The following is an 18,427-nucleotide window of genomic DNA, read 5'->3' on the forward strand; positions in this document are numbered from 1 at the left end:
TTCATTTCTAGCACTATCCAAGTGAGTGCCTTCACCACCCCATGCAGCATAAAAAATTAGGTAGGTAGTTATTTTGCAGTGTTGCTCTACAATTTTATGTTCTCCCCATCACATGAGAATAAATTGTGTTGACCAACTGCCTCACAGTAGCACTGTCAGTCCTTTAACTCAGCTGATTTTCCAGATACCAGGAAAAAACAAGATTGAAAAACTGAACACTCCAGTCTTGAAATCATAAACATGTGAAAAAAACTAAACAGACAAGGCATAAAATATAAATGCCTAGAATAGTTTTAGTCTGGAATTAACTCTGGTAACCTTGAGGTTTATGGAAAATTTGCTCAAATTGCTTAACTATATGTAACAAAAGCATTACAGAAATAAACTCTTATTTCCATTAAAGCTTCTAATATTTCAAAAAGATTAACCAAGTGATGTACACCCCCTTCTTCCTTGGCAACTTTTTAACACAAATATTTGTGCATGCACATATCCACACATATAACAAAGAACGCAGAAGAGGAAGATATAGCAGAAATTTTAAATCAAAAGACCAAGCACTGACATTGTAATACATAACACATTTCATGAATGGTTGTGTTCTTTTAACATCCTTTTAATTCTGCATAGAGTCCTTATTTCTGAAACACAATAAAAATAAATAGGTGATTGCACGCTGTATGATTTTTTTTTTGAATTTTTGAAAGGATACTAGACCTAAGAGATACTAGGGCCATACACAGATGACTGTAGACATTCATACATTGGCAGATGTGCTACACAAATTATGTTTATCTGTTCTTTGTAGCACCCAGCTCTATATAAACATGGGGAGGCCAGGTACAGCATAGCCAGTAGCTCATCCCAAAAGTTCCCTTTGCTGAGCAGGGGCAGGGAAGCTGAAGCAGGCTAGGGAAAGCAGCTGAGGATTGCCAGATAGCACCAAAAATGTGGGGTTTATCCACCTTTGCCAGAAACCAGGAGCCCTGCTCTTGGCACACGCCAAAAGCCTCGCTGTTTTCAACACAATCTTTCCTTGCAGACAAGCATGCACACACCTACATCTTCCTTCACCAATGTGACTGCTCTTCCACGGCTATTGGAACTATACGAGACTGCTATTCCACGGCTCCTCTGCTGCGCAAGGGAGGGCTTCATTTCTCTACCCTTAAACAGGCCCTTAAAAAAACAAACAACTAATCTCTGAATTTCTTCTGGATCCCTTTAACTCCATACTAAGAAGCAAAAAATAGTTTGATACTAAAAATGAGGCCAGGTTTCTTCCTGCAATGTACATTTTTCTGCTGTCACCCCAAACCTACATAGGATGAAGATGACTTTTAATCTCAAATTTTTTTTTTAAGTCCTTTTCAAAAAGTACGCCTAAACATTTATACAGATACACAAGTACCCTCATACACCAACACACTACATTTATCCTGCTGCACACTTGTTTCCAAAAAGAAATATTAGATTTTAAAATACAAGCATTCCGAGTATTTCCAGCAGATAGAGAATACACACATCCAGTTGCAGAGTTCCTACACATGTATTTTGCTGCAGCACTGCCATCTACCACCAGCACGCCGGCAACCGAAGTGCTTCCTAAATGTCCCAAAGCCAAAGCAACAGTAACGACTCCATCACTGCTGTAACAATCTCCCCCAAATAAATTCTCTAACTTTCCCGTCCTACAACTGGTTCTGTAATTTTCCAGTGCAAAACGGTTAACTTATCAGACGTAGTCTGGAAAATATCTTTGAGGAGCTATAATAAATTTTGGCTAACAGAACATTTAGGTTGCTAAGAAATATTAGAGAAGGGACTTGGGTTAGCCAGTTGCCAGCTTTTCGAGTTGCTGCAGCCATGTTAGAAATTCCCAAGCGATATTAGAGCATTTCTTACATACCCACAGGTCACGGTCTCGTTGACTTACAGAGGGCTGAACATGATAAAACACCTCAGGTGTCGGACAAGGATAGTAAATGCTTTTCAAAGGACACAGAACTTAAAGGAAATTAAAATCAACTTTGTAACATAAGCTAGTCTCAGTAGGGATTCAGGCCTCCCATCTTGCATAAGTTTCACATTTACTCAACTTTATACCCAGGAGATTGCACACAAGAAAAACCTAAGCAAAGGGAAAAAAAAAAATTATAAGACTGGGACCAAAACATTAATATTATATGAGATGATCTGAAGCTAGAAGACTTTGGGGGAGATGCTAAACTTTTTTTTTTTTTTTTTTTTTTTTACACTATTAAGGAAACAAAGAAAAAATACTTGGTTTTAAGGAGAGGTGGCTAGAACGGATATTACACCTTTCCCCAATATAAACATTTCTCTTACAAGCATCAGACTGAAAGAAAACCTAGAAAATTAAAGATGCATATATTCTAAAGAAAACTCCCACTGTTACAAGGGAATGTACATTGCAAAGACTTCCACGCAATTGAAGCATAATCAGAAAATTGCAGTTAAGCAATCACTGATGGCATGATCTACTCAAACAATGAAGTGATATTTACCAGTACATTACTGAGGGCTTTACTACTATCTCTTAAAAGTGCAGTTAAAAACATTTTAAAACCACAGATGCGAAAAGTATAAATAATAAAAACAGTATCAAATGAAGAGGTGTCTGGGACCTATGACATCAGGAATTTCAATTTCAGTGCTTTTGTTTACATAGTTCACTAGGCTGTCATATGATGCACCATTTTTAGCACAGAGTCTCCAGCAAATTAGCTTTTGGCTTCAGAGGATACCCTATAAAAATCACAGGCAGGCACAGGTTTGCAGCGAGAGATCTCTTTACCAGCTGCTCAGAGCTGCATCAGAGCCACACCATGTACTCCGAGAGCTCTAGTGCTGCCCAAGCTGCTAATCTGAAGGGTGACACACAAGTATGCGTTTTTCCATTTTCCCATGATTTCCCAGCAAAGGTTTCAAATTAACACAGGCAGTGTTCATTAAGGCTGCCCTGGCTTTTGACGCAAACGGCAGCCAGAGAAACAAATGATGATTAACCCTCCAGTCCCACAGAGGCACTGCCAAAACCAACTTCCAGCCAAGGGGGTATCTTTGCCCCCCCCCACCATGACCTCCGCACGTTGATGTCATCATCACAACTGCATGGAAATAGTCCTCAAAAGGCACGTCCTGGTACAAACTAATTTCCTGTCAACACGCCGCCTGCAAATCCAGGCAGTCAGAATTAAGCTCCTCACATAATCCATGCAGAGCCATGTGTGCATGGGTGCGTGTATGCAAGAGCCGTGCCCTAACCAGAAATACCTTTAACTTCAAAATAAAAATGTGTGAGCAAAGAGGAGTCTGGCTGCTCCATAAAAGGGCCTGAGAATTTCAAGTAATCTCTTGTGTTGCCCTAAATTAAACACATCAGTCTGTAGGCTATGTGTTATTTTAATCTTTTTTGCCAACCCCTCTTTCTTTAAAATCCTCAGTGAAGGAGTTTTAAAGGCAAAAAATGTCTTTGCTTACTAGTTTATCAGTTAGAGCCAGATATCCAGCCCTACATGATATTTCAGCTAATCCCGAGTGTCCCACCTCCCACCAGCGTCAGACCAAGCCCACATGCACAAGCTCTTGATCAACACAGAAGTTTCCTGAATGGCAAAAGACTCTCAAGATAAGACTACCTGTGGATTATAGCAGACTACTGAAAGTGAATATGAAAAACAAAACCTGGTTTTGGTATTTTATTTTAGCTAAAGGCACTTCCAGTATATGTTTTGACAGAATAAAACATGTATTCTACAGTGTACCACTCACAATTAATCTGAATTAACTCTGGCCTTGCATGATGGAACTGAGACATTGTGAGCAACAGCTCCAAATTCAACACAGCAGGTGAGGGCTCTCCATAGCATCTTTTTTTTTTCTTATCTCCTTTGGCCTTACCCAACAACCCTTCTAACCAGCTGGACTCAGATCTCAGTGGGTATTTGACATTTCCCCTTGAACATCTTAAGCCACTCTCACGCTTCTTCCTGGGGATACAAATGCAACACAGCCTGATTCTATCACTGCATCAAGAGTACATACAGTTCACTAGCATACATAGTTCTTCAAGCCAAGAAGATTTTGTTTCTGGACATAACCAGACGTATGAAATCATCTGATTTAAATCTGTTACCCTTCTTGCTATAGACATTTTTTTTTTTGACAACAGCTTACTTTTTGTTTTTTACATTTTTACTTATTTAACTTCCTTTTCTCTCAGCCCCCTCCCTTTATCTATCAGATTTTTTTTAATATTTAAAACTAAAAACAGTTTGAGAATGCAGTCGTTACAGTTTCACCTCATGATGAAATTTGGTAAGCATCACCACTGCGAGCTAACGCAAACGTACACTTGCATCATTTGACAGTCTACAACATTTCCAAAACCAATGGGATGAATGTTTTTTCAGAACACCAGATGTCATTTTCATCGGAAAATGTATGTAAGTCTCAATTATAATTTAAATCCTGTAAAGGAGAACCAATGACTCTCCATCCCACCACTGACTTCAGCAGCATTGAAGCCTATCTGAACATCTTCAGAATCAGGACCTTAATTTAGTTATGCTGTTAAACTGTAGACGTGGAAATGCAGGAAATAGTCACACAGTAACATTTTGAGCACTCTTAAATTCACAGCAACTGTGAAGCTACAAAACCAGAAGGAAGTCTGGGAGGGCCCCTCTCCTGAAAAGCCCCATTTCTGCACAGATGACCCTACCTCTGGCAGATCCATGAGGTCAAAAAGGCAGACCTCAGGAGAAGTATCCAGGATAAATTACTGCAGAGGGATTAATCTCCATGCAGCTGAAATCTATAACACAGGTTTTGTGAGAAGGGAGTACAGCCTACCTTCTTTTCCAAAACATCTTATCAGGCAAGATTTACAAACAGATAAAAGCTGTCTTTATTATTCTTCACCTCCCCCCCACCCCCAACAAAAGAATTGCAATCATAATCAAAATTTAAAAGTTTTAAAAATACTTCTTCTGGATGTGATATCATCTCAAATAATTCTTTCACTGGAATGTCTGGAAATAATTTCATATCAAAACAAATGTAAAAGTCATTGACATGACAAAATGGTTGGTATCAAAAAATTAATATAGGATGAAATAGAACTCTCTGGCAGGACTCTCCACTTCTCCACAAACTACTGAGGTAAAAGGTTCTTGAAATACCAAAGCCCCCTGCCAGCACACTCCCATGCAAGAGTCGCCTCACTCACACAGTCTGAAGGATTTTTATTGAGTCTGACATTTCTGTCAGGGCTTTGCAGGAGTAACCTGTCAGCAAGGAGCACCTGCCAAGTCTGTCTTTTCAGTCCAACTGCCGTGATCATAATTAACTGTCACACTGTTTTATTTCCTTCCCTCACAAACTGGTGAAATATGGCTTTGGCAGTTCAAGGTTCTCCACAGCATTAGGGGGGAAAAAAACCCAAAACCCCAAAAAACTACTCCAATAGCATTTACCAGAAAAATAATAATTGCAGCATCTTCCCAGGTACCGAATTCCACTCAAAAATTCTGTCAGTGGGGCATTTTTTCCAGCAGAATGGACACTGCCATGCCAGTTAGAAAAAGCAGGCTCTTCCACACAGATGCACCCTGCTAAAATATTAATTCAGTCAGAATATTCTTAATCTAAAGATAGCAGAGCAAGCCCTTATGTTAACTTCGAACTTTGTTTCTCTTGAATGCTACTGGGGCTTCAAAACTCAAACTTTACTAAATATACTAGGTTTACAGAGACATGCATGTTTAGTGATGCTGTGCTGCTTATGTATTTTTTCCCTACAGCACTTTTCCCTCTCCCTCAAAAATCACAACACCTTTTACATCACCTACTCATTTCTGCTTACAAGCACAATTCCTGGTTTGAGCTAAAACTGTTATCCACAGTTACTGATGTCTCTATGTACGTGCACTCACAACAAAAGAGGTATTTCATAAAACAAAAGGCGCAGCAAGCATACCTAGGCCTAAGTGATCATTATTAAACCGCTGGGCTAAATTCACTTCTGGCACACGTATGGTACAGCTTCAGTGCATATTGATAATAAAGACCACTGCAGATATTACAGGCTTTGATGTTATTTTAAAAGTCTAGGAGAGATACACAGCATACAAATCTTCTATGTTATTAGTTAAATATTTCAGCTATTCATTAAAAAAAAAACAACACAACACCAAACACCTCTTCAGTCCTAAGATAAGAAATATTCCCCATACCAGGGAATTTTCCTGTCTGTGTCATCAGAAGAAACTCTGAAAGAAGACCATCCTCAAGCCTTCCCTCCATCAGCACCCTACAATTAGATGCTGTCATATTCTCTACGCACCTGTATCAGCTGTTACCCACTATATCGTTTCACATATTCCCTATTTCCTCAAGAGCAAAATTCAGGTACTTCAGAAGGGAAATCTCCAGAGGAAACCTGAGGAAGTCTGGGAAACTTAGAGACTGGGTAGAACATTTAGCTTTATGGTCAGCTCCAGGCCAAAAAGGTGTTTTGCCAACTGTCAGTTCGCCAAAAAAACTGCGGTTTTTAAGACATTACAAAAGCACAGAAAAATAAAAGAACTCCTAGTACTCCTTGAGCGGCCTCCTACTTGTAAGCAGGTTTCCTAAAAAGAGACGAGCTTTGTGGAAACAGGAAACTGCGCTCAGCTGTCAGCAGGTGACTTTGAAACAAATGGCCTACAGGCAGCTGCAGAAACATCCCAGATTTTCCTCCATGTTCATGCAACCAGCCTCTTCCATTTGCCCAAATTCATTATTACGGCAGCTTTCAGAAATGAGCGAAGTAGGCCCAGAAAAATGAAACACAATGAAAGGAGAGAAAAGGAGGCAAGGAGCCAGTCTGAGATGGGTTTGGAATCAACAGGCTTTCTTCCAGAGGGCTTTCCCCAAGCACATCTCCAAATCCTTAAGCACCAAGGTGGTGATCCATCAGTCATTTCCATCTGCCTGAAACTAATTGCAGATGCAGGTCCACAGAAGGCAGACATGAGAACTCACTTTCACCTGGCCCTGGCACCATCGAGCTGAAACAAGAAGGATGCTAACATAGAGTTCTCCTATTCTATTAACACTGCCTTTTAAAACAAAAACAAACAAAAACAAAAAAAAAAAAAAGCCCCAAACACACACCTGATGCACAGTAAATTTTCCATTTCCTTTCTTTCTGTTTTCCTCAGCACTTCTCCTCTGCGCATTCCTGGAAGTTAATCAAGTTGAACACTGTAATCAATCATGTCTACCAGCGAAGCAAGTACAGTTTAAGTTGGAAGTATAACAGACCTAGAAGTAACTAGCTAGACTGGATTTTGTTTTCATTATAACAATATTTAAGTATAAGAGGTTCCATTTCATCTGGAATAAGTTTCATTTATGAGTTTTAACTACAGTCATGTTCCCCTTGTATTTCATTTAAAATAAAGTTTAAAAAAGGCCGTCAATCATTCTAGTCCTCGCCCCACAGGCAACTGTAGCCTGCTTGGGCCCATTTAGTGTGGGTAAGCTGACCTTTCTCCATAGCCAACACCACATCGGGACCCGAAGTGATCACCACATATGCCCACTTCTGATCCCTCTAATCCTGGTATTCATTTCAACTGGGCCTCTGGCAGGAATCCAGAGAGAAGCTCAAATTCACGTCCTTGGCTGAAGCATCTTGCTGCAGGTTAACTTTGCCACAACACTGCAGAACAGGCTTACCAACATTAACAGCCTTGATTAGTCCCTCTAAACCCTCTACATTTATCCATGCATTTGAATGACTTCAAGAAAATGGTTTACAGATCCAGTCCTGCTTCCACTGATGCCAATAATCAAATCTCCGAGTTGTAATACAGGCTGGCAAAGTTACAAATTATTGGGTTTTTTAAACAAAAAGGAAGAACCACAGATTTTTAAACACATTGTGATAAAGGATTCTTGCTAGACAAGAAACATTGATGAGTTTGTTTTAAAGTTAAAGGTATTACAAACATCTAGCATAAACACACACAATCTATAGGTAATGCTATTTATTTAAATCGCTATTCCAAAGTGAATTACAAGCTTTATTGTACAATTAAATTGGTTCAAAACTTTTAACTTTTTCAGCACTCCTTGCTAGGCCTAAAATAGAAAACTGGCACTGGACATGCAGCTTTTTCCCCGGACAATACTGGATACCAAATTCAAACACTTTAAAGAATTCAGACAGTAGTCACAAAAGTTTTGAATGCCTCAACTCTCTATCATATCCAAACACAGCTCAGATACTGAAGGGAACCGGCTGACATCCCCCAATTCAGGGACAAGCAGTGCTAATGAAGCCAGAAACGCAAAGCTCTGCCTAAATGAGCCTGCTGCTAGAATTGGGTCCCTCACAACACAAGCATGGCACAGGGAAACTCCCATTTCTTTCATGTATTCTTCACTTTCTTTTGCCTTCACACAAGTAATATTAGGGTGACAGTACTTTCTCCAGCTCTGCTACCGGTAACCTACCCTGTGCAAGGTGGCTTTCTGGCTGAGAGCCTCTGTCCTACCTAATGTCCCTGCAGGGTCCAGGCTCTAGCTTTCGTTGCTAGGATGCAATACACCGACCTTCTTCATGACAGAGGCTGTCAATTACACCAGGGAATTTGCACAGATAAAAAAATGCGAAGGTATGTTCAAGCGTACAGTGTAATATGTACTGAATTGTACATAATATGTGCTAAGCTGTACAGTATAAATATGTACTAAAATATTCCAAAGAGACAGCTTGGTTTAAAAACAGGATTTATCACAGTTCCCATTTAAAGCAGAGGTGACTCAGTACAGAAGAGAAGCTGCTGTTCTTCCCAGCTTCATTATAGAAGCCTGAGGGCCTCAAAAGTTAAGACTGCAAATATTTCAATACCTAAAGTGAAAACAGTGTGTCTTTCAGAGGTTCTGAGCATTTTAAATTGTGGCTTAGGAATGTATCTATCCTGCTCCCCTTGCCACCCAGTATACAGGGTAACGTAACTCACTGGAAAAGCATCATCATATTGTAGTTTCAAGGGATTGGTATCAAAGTCCCTTCACTTTGTCACTTCTATCATCACTCCAAAAAGGTTATTCATCTACCAACTTGTTCTGGCCTATACAAGTCAATTGCAAGGTACTGATTTTGTCTCGTCTTTTTTTTGTCCTTTGAAAATGCGATTTATCAGTGTCTTTCACATCAGTCTACAATATTTCCCATCTTATGTTACAAAATGCTTTGCTTCTGAAAACCAAGAATAGGAACAAATATATCTCTTGCCCCAAAATCCTAAAAATCCTGCTTGTATAAACAATGTCCCATTTCCAAAGCAGAGACTTCTTAAGTACAGCAAACAGACTGTCTGTGCTGCATTTACACGGAGCCACGTTCATTCATCAATTTCAAGTCTAATGACCAAGACATTTCCCTCTTGGTAACCTCTAATGGCCAGAAGAATTAGGTTTTATATGGTCAGGATACCAAGGGATAACAAATACCCATAACTCTTTGCAGCTGTGCAATTTTTAAAGCCTCTCAAGCTTTGTCCAGGCAAGGGATTACTGCGAGGCAAACCCTTCTCCTCATGCAGTGCTGCATCTGGACCAGTCCTGAGGGTCTCGCTTCAGTGCAGTCTCTCCTATGAAAAGTTGTAACATCTTTCAAAAGCAAGGAGAAAGAAAAAGTTGTAGTCTGCTCATGAAAGTAAATACTAATTAGAACCACAGAGTGATGGAAAAGGCTCCATGCACCACGTAGTGCATCTCTCCCAGTGCATGACTGCTCCTCGCTGCACGTTAATCTGTGAAACGTCAGTTTTGTTTTAAAGATATCAAGCAGTAGGTTGCTGAAGCTTCTCCCATATGACTAACTGACAGCAAAGGATAATTCTCTACCAAAAGCCTTTCTGATCTGCATAAGGTTTTCCTATCTCAACCATTTTTCCTACTCAAAACTCACTGTGACACCTCTAACTTTCTAGCATCTTTTCTTCCATGGGTTTATCGTCTATTCTTTAGAACCAGTTACAGTGAATGCCTCCCTCTTTCCTTATAGTCGGTCCATTCAGCCCCAAATTTTTTTATTTTCAATTCTCTCTAACAAGCATAGCGTAAGAGAACAAAATCCAGAAACGAATACAGCTCAAACTATCTTTACCTGTTTTCATAGATAAAGATACATTGGAAACTCAAATCCATTCAGAATCACTCTCTCATCTTCTTGCATCAAGGATCTCCAGATTTGTCCATCAAGCAACTGCCCCTTACACTGAACTATTCTCCTCAGAGGTGCAGGATTATATCGTAAATCCTCTTTGAGTCTCGTATGTATCCAGCCCACATTTTTAATTCTTTGATTAATATGTATTAGCTTGTTGCCAACATGCAAATTTGGGAGGTGGGTGTGGACAGACATGAAGGAAACCCCAGGAGCTTATTTCATACAGATAGAACATATGGAACTGCTAAGCAGGCTGGGCAAGAAACAATCTTTTCAGAAATAATACATTTTGACATGGAACAATGTCAATTAACATAATTTTTGCTGACTTCAAAGTATTATTTCTTGTAACTAATAAACACACACAAATACACTGTAAAACTACTACACAAGACAGTTACATTATGTAGAGTGTTAAGATGTATTACAATTCTGAGTAATGGCTTGGAAATGTATAATAAATAAAACACCGTGGCATATCTGAATGCAGCTACAGTGTCTGCCATGGCGTAATTGATTATGCAGTGACAGACTCCACTATATGATGCAAAAGAGACATTATATTGAATGGTACAAACAAGAAAACTCCTTAGCTCTCTTCGTCTACCTGCATTACAAGTAATTACAAAGCCTGTTAGTCTGTATGTGCCTGTTGATGAGAAGGGATTGTTTAGTGATCTCTGTTTAGGGAGTAAAACAGTGGTGCTTTTGACTAAAGCTTGTGGGTTTAATCTAAACAAGTATTAATGAGTTAATGAATATTTGGCAAAGTGCTTTGTAGAGCAAAAGCATTAAGCAATTACTCAATGTTATTTCACATCTGTTATTTCAGATCTGAACTATGCATAAAACTACTCTCACAACTTAACAGTTCAGGCTTCTCTGCATCTCTGGATGTCCCGTTAAGATTGAGGAGAGGTTACCTACCCAGGAGGATTTGTGATGCAGCATATTCTGCGCAAAGTCCACAGAATCCTAACAAAGATTTAAACGGAAAGGAAAAACGTTTACAAAGCTGTATCACAGAGTGTTTTCCACTGCCAAGGCAGAGAAAACTAATTCAACCAACAGAGGGAATAGGGAGACAATATAAACAGGTGTTTCCTTGAAAACTTCAGTATGGTTAGAAATAGTACAGGAAATGGATCTCCAGAGGCCACAAATCGTTAGCATCTCTAATGCATTTGCAAATTCCTACTGTGCAAAGTCAGCCTGTAAAAAAAGGCCATTTCTAATAAGTGCCTTGTCTGGTTTCCTACACCATTTAATTTCAGATGAATTTTACGAGAACTCTGCTACATATTTTACCTCCCATCTGGTTCAGATTTGACAATGAAATATTTGTGTGTCCCACCCTGTTCTTTTTAAAGCTCCAAAACCAGATGTCTCCAGCACAACACAACTGCAGCAGGTCATACCACATTCTTCAGCAAGCTGTGCCAGGCCTACTACCCCCCACAGACAGTTCCAGGTAAGGTAAAATTGGGTTGTTTACTCCCTAAAAGAATAAAGCAAACAAACAAACGCACTCAACACCTCTAGGGCACTGTGTGAAAAGGCTGATTAAAACGTACTATAGCTTATTCTTCCAAAAGGTTTTATCTTGATGAAGTGGTGTTTCTGAAAGCTAAACACATTAAGAATTGCAGCAGGGGGAAGTATTTCCCCCCCTTCTATTGGCTTGATTCCAGCACATTTCTGCAACTTCCCTGTTGTGATAAGCAGACAGGTGTTTCAGTGGGTACCACAGAGTGGCTAACTGTTTCTAGGAAGTTTACAAGTGTCACAGTTGCAGACATTGCATATGAAAAGGATGATGTTGAAGACATCTTCTACCAGGTTTTACATTTCAAGCAGAAAATGTATTCATTTCTCAAGTTTCACAGGGCAGCTCTATGCTGCAAGCAATGCCACCTCCTGTAACATAAACAATTTATTCATGTCGCCGAAATGTTAGTATGACACCTTTCATCCTATGCTGCAGATACAAATGGCTTTTTTGCAACACAAATGAATCTGAATGGATGCTGTTGTAGCTTCTCTTCCAGACAAATGATGAAGTTGTGAAGCACCTTCAAACTGGACAAATACTTTCTACATGCACATATTTGATAGTTTTTCAGGCAAAAAAATAAAACAGAAAAAAAAGTACTTGCTCACAACAAGCAGTAGTATTTTATAAGATGTCCTCCTAGAAAAACCACTTACAAAGCCTGTCTAATTTTAAATGCTATAGTAGCAACTAAAACCTGCTATAATCCTCCTTCAGACAAGAGCTAAACATCTCTTGAAATCATCACGAAGCAAGACACGGGAAAAAACAGTATGAGCTCCTTGCACAATAACCCCTTTTTAATGTCACACATGAAAGGGCGTGAGTGTTCTCAAATCTTTTCATGAAGTTTTTCCCAGTCTGGGGAAACATTTAAACATAAGCGTAAATTTAAGCATATGAGTAGACTTCCTGGAATATATGATCTCCTTGTTATATATGATCACATTGTGTTCTTGACGAAGACACTGTATTAGGCCAGTGCAACAACCCTGGGAAAAGAAAGGAGTTAGTTACTGGAAATAAATGCAAGCTAAAACCACAGAAAAGAGCCGAAGGGCATGAGAACCAGTAGAATCATTCCTGCTAATAAGATGAGAAAGAAGGAACTCCACCAGCTTACCTGTTTATGCCAAGTTAAATACACCTGAGGAGTCACAAATGCTATCCTTCTGCATGTGGAATGAATATATTTAATAAAATCATTCTAGAAAGGTAATATACTTGTGATTGCACAATGTAAGATTAATTTATCAGAAAATAACATCTGAGATTTTTAACAGGATTACTTACTTTCCCCTTTCAACTGCCAAGGCATCTATTTCATCAAAGAAAAGAATTGAAGGAGACACTGCTCTGGCTTTCCTAAAGATCTAGAAAAACAACAATTAAACACTTAGTTTTAAAGGATGGGAAATTTTTACAGAATGCTAACAACCCCTGCACACCTCAAAAGCTATAGAGATGCAAGATACATGTAGATATAAGCTTTGTTGCTTTCCCCCGCCCCCAAAAACAAACCTTTTAGAAGTTATTCACGACACTGTGTGATGCAGGCTTACAGTGAACGCTGCTATTGGATCCCAAATTTGACATGTATCACTAGGCCAATGCAGGAGGAAATTAAACATAAAATATCATTTCTGCTTGCCTTTTTCCCCCCCCCTCCTCTTTCTTTTTTAAACTTCAACCAGAAGAAGGTTTTTTGGAAAGTTTAAGGTAACCTTATAGGCAGAGAAGAATTTGAATGCCAAGAAAGCTTAACACATAACATTATACTGCATATAGCTTGCCCTTTCTCACCTCTCTCACTGCTCGTTCAGACTCACCAACATATTTATTCATCAGCTCAGGTCCCTGCAAAATTAATAAAAGTTTAAAATTTAATTACTTTTATATACAAAATGACTGAGTCAATCTGCCAGTGCTACATTACTGATGCTCTGTTACAAGGAATTTTGATAATTTGTCACTTGCAAATTTTATTTGTGCATTTTCAGACTTACCTTCTACCTGTACTAGGTTTTCCTCCATTTGTTATGGCACTGTGCATGCACGTAACTACACTTAGAGGTTAGCCCTCTCATCAACAGGGACTTAAAAACAACATTTAACAGTGCTTCTTTGAACTTGACAGTTTGCAGGTCCAGAAAGAAGCAGCTGACATAGCAGCACACCTGAAATCCATCCATGAGGAGCTGCATCTCCAGTGAGAAAGCTGTTCAGTGTCTTAGCTCATTGACATTCCTTTCTGCCGAGATTGCCAAGCCCAATTAATAGTGCCAGCTGCTGTGGTGCCTGTTTATACTCACAGCCCTGTTCACTAGGAACAGACTGGAGACCACAGGGTCAACATTCAGGTCTTGAATAAATACTTAAAATCATAAAAAGTAAAACAACGGAGAATTCTCAGAGTATTTTCTGTTCTGCTACGTCCCGTACCATAGGCTGCTTAAATAACGGTTCCTAATGGGACTAAGATTCTCATAGGAGTGGTAATGACTCATTGACTTCGGCCTGGTTTGCATCAACATTGACCTGCAGCCACAACCAACGATTATTATCATCTGCCCTAAATAAAAAGAGCCAGTAGCCTCAATCTATTTTCCAGGGAACAGGTGCCCTCATAATTTTACCTACAGAAACAAATCCTTCTTCACAGTGAGAAAACTGAAGAACCTTCCCATGCTTCACAGCTGCAAGTACCTTCAGGTAGCACTCAGCTGAGATCAGTAAGGCAGCTTTAAACAGGGGGTATGCTAGAATTAAGCATGCGTGGCAGATGCACATTTATACATTGGCAGTGACAGAGCAACCCCTTTTTGAATAGGACCATCTGGACTTTGTACTCAGATGGGTAGAACACAGATTCATTACTCTAAAAACAGCGCACTTTTTTGCAGTCTCCCCCTCCACACTCATTTGCACTCTTGCAATAGCAATTAATGCACTGTCTTTTATCTTGACACTGGCACCACTGGAAAGTATCTGTGCCTACATATGTATGGGGAAAAAACATATATTCTAAAAACAAAAGCACAAGCTATCTGATATCAGCAAAGCACCCAAGCTATACCACTGTTCTTACTTATTTCTTTTCAAAGAGCTGTCCATTATCCAAAGGACCAGGTGAGATACTGCAGTACCCAGACCCAGCATTCCACACAGGTAAAAGCAATTGTGTAAGGGTTGGAGGAAACTTCAATGATAGAATTAGCATTGCTTCCTTCCATCAACATATACTCTTAAAGAAACTGTTGCAGTAGCTAAAGTGTCACCTGCAGGCTTTCAACAACTTCAAAATTTGAGTCAGTTGGACACTCACATGGAAACAGAATTACTCAGATACATAAGTGAAGAATGCAGAAAAGAAAGAGAGAAGGAAAAAACAAGGTAAGACAGAAACAAAGCCTTTTCCTACTATTCACTGTGGACACTGAACATGAGGAGTGTGCAGCAGTTTGTGCAGAGCAGGCTTGCAGCTCAAAAAGACAGCACTCAGCTGCTCCGGGTCCTGGCCATTCATCACGTTCAGTGCAGATGAGGAATCTGATAGCATGGGCCTAACAAATCCCTAAGGAACCAGAGCGCAGTCTTCTCTTTCTAACTTTCTGTTAAAGTGAGCTGATACACTGAGAGCAATTTCTACCCACAATTATATTTTACTAACTTTTTCTTGGAAGCTGTGGACCTTCTCCTTCATGCCCTTATTCTCATAAGTAATCTTCATCCACATCAGTATTCTCATGGAAACCAACATCATTTACATCAGTGCCTATAGTGTACTCCTCTAGTATGACACATCAAATAGTCTGACATTTTCGTTTCTTTTGTCTGAGTAAAAAAATATGTAAACCCAAAACTACTCTCTTTGAGCTCTAAGGTACAATATAATTTCAGATGCTTGGAGTTTTATTTTTAATTAAGCATTAAAATATGATCAAGGCAACATCAAAGCAATAAACACTGTTTAAAATGTTTCCAAAGAGAATTATTTTGAATGCATGGTTTTGCTGTAAGCTTTGACATGAAGGTTTTTCTCTATTTTTCTTTTCATTAAGTAGCAACTCCAGGTGAAAGATCACTATGTATTAATGATCCGTGCCTCTCATGGAAAACTTTGATGAAAATTGATTTGAAGGTCTCCTAGTTCACCACTCATGAATAATACCAAAAATGCCATTGAGAACCATAGTTTCTATTGCTAGCAACTTGAAACTCTTATTATACCTGGCAATAAAGGAAAAGACTCCAAAGTAAGAGAAAGCACACACAGAAGAGGAAGAATTGGTATACATTTCATCTCATGCAACCACTTAAAACCACAGCACAAAACCTAGAAATGTTCAAAGCAGCTGGACGTAGAAACTGAACTGGGTTACCTCTGGTCCCACCTGAGCTCAGCCTCTGCCTTACCCTCTCTGCAAATGGGCTGTCCTTTAGCTAAGATTGAAGACAGTTCTTTCAAAGGATTGATCTGTTTGACAAGCAGTCTATAGGCCATCAGAGTCACCTGCTGACAGGTGACACCATTTCTAGTTTTCACAAAACTCACCTTCTCTTTTTAGGAAGGAGGCCACTCAAGAAATACCAGGAGTTTGGGTGTTGGTTGTTTTTTTTAATTTTTCAATGCTTTTCTAATGCTTTAAAAAATCAAATGACATAAGCCTGACTTAGTAAGCAAGTCAACATTTGTTGAAATATTTTTTGCCCAGAGGTGAGCATAATGATACCTTTAAAAGCTGTTTATAACTGTTGATCTACTGACCAAGAGATGCTAGTAACAAATGGTCCCGTTTAGTAATACATATAGCTCTGCTCTGTTCTGCAACAAGCCATCTTCCATACAAAGGGACACAAAGAAATAAAGCCTGTTCCTTCTGGTCATTTGCACTGCAACTCCAAAACAGCAAAAGATTTGCAGCAGGAAATTGGCAGAAGTATTTGTAGCTAGTCCGTGCGTATAAGCATACCAATTGCGAGCTACAATCCAGACTAATAGTATAAAATCTGCCAATTCAGGCCCACTGTATACTGCTGAGTTTTGTTTCTTCAGCCTCAAAAGGAGACATTTCCAGAAGCACTATCCCATCCTCATTTACAAGATACACTCCCCTTGTATCATGAAACTTTCCAGTTGTTTACAGTTTGGATTGGGTGTTGATTTTTATTTTTTTTTTAATAAAAAAGCAAGGAAAAAGTATAATTTTTTTTACTTTTAAAACACTATCAGAATAAGCTTCTGAAAGATTAACTCCACAAAAGATAAACCCCCTGTATACAGGCTGCAACATGAGATAAGTTTGTGTATACATGGTTATGATGTATAGAAGTTCTCAAAGTGTTTTTAAATTGCAAGAGGAATGTTTGGTATCCCTGAAGTTAAAAAGTATCAGTAATTTTTCTAAGCAATGTTTAAAACCACTTGTAGATTTTTTCACCTGAAAACACTGGGGTAGCAACTTTCAATTGATAGGAAATTTAATTAGTGACTTCCCTCTATAAATAATTTTTTTTTACTACGTTGACAATCAGGTAAGTTGTGCACTTGTTGAGCCAGATGGACACAGCCCCAGATTTCGCCAGCATATGGCTCTTTATTCTCTTAAAAAATATTGCCATAACCTCACATGCAGGTTCCGGGCTCTAACATAGACACACTAAACTGTTAGCCATAGAGAACGATCTACATTTTTTTAAAAGTCCAATTAATTAAAGAATTTATATCATATCCTACAGATTATTACTCTACAATAGGTAACGCACAATTCCTTCTTTGCCATGTTCAAAGTAGAAAAGATCATAGAAGTATCAGTCATAATTCATTTAATTTCAGATGAAGTATCTAAAAAAACAGCTCTGTGCTGTGAATCTCAAACAAAAAGGAAAAAAAAAAAAGACAAGCTGTGCCAAAATTAGTTTTCAACTGTTCACCATGTGTACCTAGAGCAATGTTCATTGCCCACACTCAGACATCTACACCTGAGTTAGAAATTCACACTGATTTGGAGAGACAGATGCCTACCTTGCAGATGCAAGGCAACTCACTCTAAATGTGCTAATTTCTCATCAGACTGCAGAAGGAGCATAGACAGCCAGCTCAGAGGAGCTAAGCAAAGCTTGATCCCACTCCTACCAGTACATCTCTCATGGAGTTAAACTCTGCATTTTGGCCTCCCCCCTCTTTTTTTTTTCCTCCTATTCTTTCCAGTTCCATGAAAATGCAGGTGAGATTATCCACTGCAACAACAGTAACTGATTTGGAAGAGACTCAGAAATTAGTTAAGTCTTTTCATACTGTAATCTTAGTGGCAAAATGCTATCCCATCCCTACCACAGTCAAACCAAAGCAATACATATGACTCAGGACGGCCGCAGGAAAGAGAGTTAACAAGATAAACAGTGAGACTTCCTTTGTTTTAACAGTAAGGCTATTTCTAATGCAAAGGTTATACACGTGTGATTTGGTAATTGGTTACACTACAAAGAAAAATATTTGCTCAGAAAACACATTATATTTGCTTGTTAAGAATAAAGCCTACTTCTTCTCTTTCAGTGCTGTTTAATGATTTAATCTGCATCACTCCCAGCTTCTCAGCAGAACTAAACTCCAGGCTGAGTGC

At 39.1% G+C, this 18,427-nt stretch overlaps 1 protein-coding gene across 5 annotated transcripts in view; it reads right to left on the bottom strand.

The window, feature by feature from the left end:
- AFG2A (AFG2 AAA ATPase homolog A) overlaps positions 1-18,427 on the bottom strand; it is a 205,071-nt gene that overhangs the window by 143,575 nt on the left and 43,069 nt on the right. For 3 of the 5 annotated variants that reach the window (XM_056325750.1, XM_056325772.1, XM_056325764.1), the window contains exons 12-13: positions 13,608-13,661; positions 13,098-13,177 (exon numbers count right to left, since the gene is read on the bottom strand). In XM_056325750.1, the coding sequence (XP_056181725.1) occupies positions 13,098-13,177; positions 13,608-13,661 (134 nt within the window). Of the gene's footprint in view, positions 1-7,182; positions 7,250-13,097; positions 13,178-13,607; positions 13,662-18,427 lie in introns of all 5 variants that reach the window. The other 2 variants (XR_008819656.1, XM_056325757.1) reach the window with 1 other exon arrangement.

The sequence above is a fragment of the Falco biarmicus genome, chromosome 1 (genome assembly GCF_023638135.1).
Source record: "Falco biarmicus isolate bFalBia1 chromosome 1, bFalBia1.pri, whole genome shotgun sequence".
NCBI lineage: Eukaryota > Metazoa > Chordata > Aves > Falconiformes > Falconidae > Falco > Falco biarmicus.